This window comes from Apis dorsata, unplaced genomic scaffold (assembly GCF_000469605.1).
Source record: "Apis dorsata unplaced genomic scaffold, Apis dorsata 1.3 scaffold_429, whole genome shotgun sequence".
NCBI classification, from domain to species: Eukaryota; Metazoa; Arthropoda; class Insecta; order Hymenoptera; family Apidae; genus Apis; species Apis dorsata.
The window spans coordinates 947,903-950,209 of record NW_006263682.1 but is presented as its reverse complement, the minus strand read 5'-3'; the positions used below and the strand labels follow the sequence as shown (position 1 = coordinate 950,209).

At 53.4% G+C, this 2,307-nt stretch overlaps 1 protein-coding gene across 1 annotated transcript in view; it reads left to right on the top strand.

The window, feature by feature from the left end:
- Positions 1-6: 6 nt before the first annotated feature.
- The window catches only part of LOC102678511 (kinesin-like protein GA13060), a 5,112-nt gene continuing 2,811 nt past the window's right edge, over positions 7-2,307 (top strand). Inside the window, 3 exon segments of the mRNA XM_031512418.1 lie at positions 7-898; positions 1,522-1,764; positions 1,971-2,307. The exon segment at positions 1,971-2,307 is cut by the window's right edge and continues 22 nt beyond it. Coding sequence (XP_031368278.1) covers positions 79-898; positions 1,522-1,764; positions 1,971-2,307 — 1,400 coding nt within the window. The 5' untranslated portion in view covers positions 7-78.

Genomic DNA, 2,307 nt, shown 5'->3' with positions numbered 1-2,307 from the left:
GCGCCCAGCGGTGGCTCGGACGAGCAGTGGATAGACGGTCCGAGGATCTCCAAGTCGAAGGTCGCGGAGGCTAGGCACATGCTCAAGGATCCTCACCACAAGAGGGAGACGTGGATCGACGGGCCGATGCAATTGACCGGGCCGCCTACTTTGCAGCTGCACGCCCAGCAACATTCCTCCGGTTACGGGTTCATGGACAGCCACAAGAAGAGCATGATCAGGAAATGGGTGGAGAATCAGGCGTCGCAGATTCAGAAGAGCAGGCACGCCGCGGCAAGGATCGAGGCGTCCAAGTCCGTGTCGGGCCAGTCGTCCGGCCAGTTCAAGGAGTTGACCACGTTCAAGACGTGCTCGGGGATGGACGACGACGACACCTCGTTGTCCACCGTGGAGAGCGACAGCTTGAAGGCGAACGAGATCGAGGACATTACCGAGAAACTGGGCGCCAAGCTGAATCTTCTCAACGTGAAGTCGAACACGGATTCGGGCCTCGATCTGACGGCCAGCCCCGTGATGGACGACAGCGTGGACAAAGGGAAGTTGGATCTGCAGGAGGACGAGGACGATGACGAGGAAATCGTGGTGCCTCCGCCGTTGCCTCTGATCGAGCCGCTGAGCAACGGAGTGAGCAGGGAGGTATCGATGGAGAGCCTCAACTTGTCGCACAAGGACATCGTGTTGCCCTCAAGGCATTCGTTGTCTTCCGAGGACGAGATCTTGGAGATCGTCGAGGTCGAGGATTTGGAACCCGTCCCCATGCAGGACTCGTGCCTCCAGGTGACCGAGGAGGACATCGCCTTGTGCATGGGGGAGAATCCTTTGCCGGAGAGCGACCAGGAAGAGCATCCTTTGAGAATTCTCAGCCAGGAGAATCTTACCGTCGTATCCACCTTTACCGGTAAGTAAATAAAAATTATCCTTTTTTCTTTTTTATTTCTTTTTTTTTTTTACCATATCGGTCGATATTCGGTACACTTTCATTTCGCGAGATATTATTTTATTCGAAAGAATACTTACGGTTTTCCATGAGATCTTCCTCGATTTTCCTCGTACCACGGCGTGTCGTTCTCTCCTTTCCCTCTTCCTTCCGCTCGAAGGGTACTCGAATACCTCGAAGATCGTTGCCCAGAGAAACAGAAAGATAGAGAGAGAAAGAGTCGATCCTTGAATCCTTCCACCATCGAGCTTTGGTAATAGCGCGCTCGATGGAAAACAATCATATCGCGGGGTAGGAGAAAAGAGATGGCCAACGCTCGAGGATCGTGTAACGATCGAGAAGAGAGAGAGAGAGAAGGGAAGTTGAAGAAGAGATTCGATGTAATTACTCGATACTTTTCATCTTCTTACGCTCCAAATAGAGGAGAGGCTTCCGACTAAACGCGCTCTCCTTCCTTTCCCTTTCCCCTTCTTATCGTCTAATCGTTTGTTTCGTTCTCAACGACGAGCAACGTCCGCCCCCTCCCTCAATCTAAGAGAGAGAAAGAGAGAGAAAAAGAAAGAAACACGTTGATCAATTTGCAGACTCGATGTCGGTGATGTCGGACACGGAACGGTACAGACCGCAGTATCCGCCTCCGGTCGGCGCAGGTGTCCTGCCCAGGCCGTATTTCGACCACGAGGACTTCCTCGAGCAAGAGACCAGGCACAAGTTCGACCAATTGGCCCGGCTCCACGAGCTCTACCAAAGCAAACTGGCGCTGGCCAACGTTTCCAACTCGGTCACCTATCAAAGGGAGAACTCCTCGAACGTCAGAGAAACTCCATGTAAGTCTCTCCAAAGTTTCACCCGCCGTTTTCTCTCGCCACCGTGTGCTTCCGATTTTCCTCCATCCCCTCCAATCTCCTCCCGAAAGAATCGTAACTCGTAATGGGAATTCGGCAACGCGAGTCGAAAAATCCTCCCTCTTTCTTTCTCGGCTTATTAGGTGTGTACGACATTAAGTATGAAATTAACGCAGGACAAATTGCAGCCGCCCCCGTCTTCCGTCCGCCGTCGCGATGTCAATCCTTGTCCCTGTCGGACGTGATGTTCAACGACAACGCGAGCAACCACGGCAGCATCTACAGCGAGCCGGCTTACATAGCCGGCAAGTCTGATCAGGAGAAGATCTGCGACAATTGTCGTCAGAGCATGGCGAGGCCCGCCACTGCCTCCTACTGGTACCCGAACAGCGTTGCGCACATAGCCAGCCCCAGAAGGTACTGCGGCAAACTTGGCGATTGCAACATCTCGAGTCTGAGGCATCCGGACGGAGCCTCGAATCCTAATCTGAAGGAAGAGGTGGAGAGGTTGCCGGGGAACGGTGC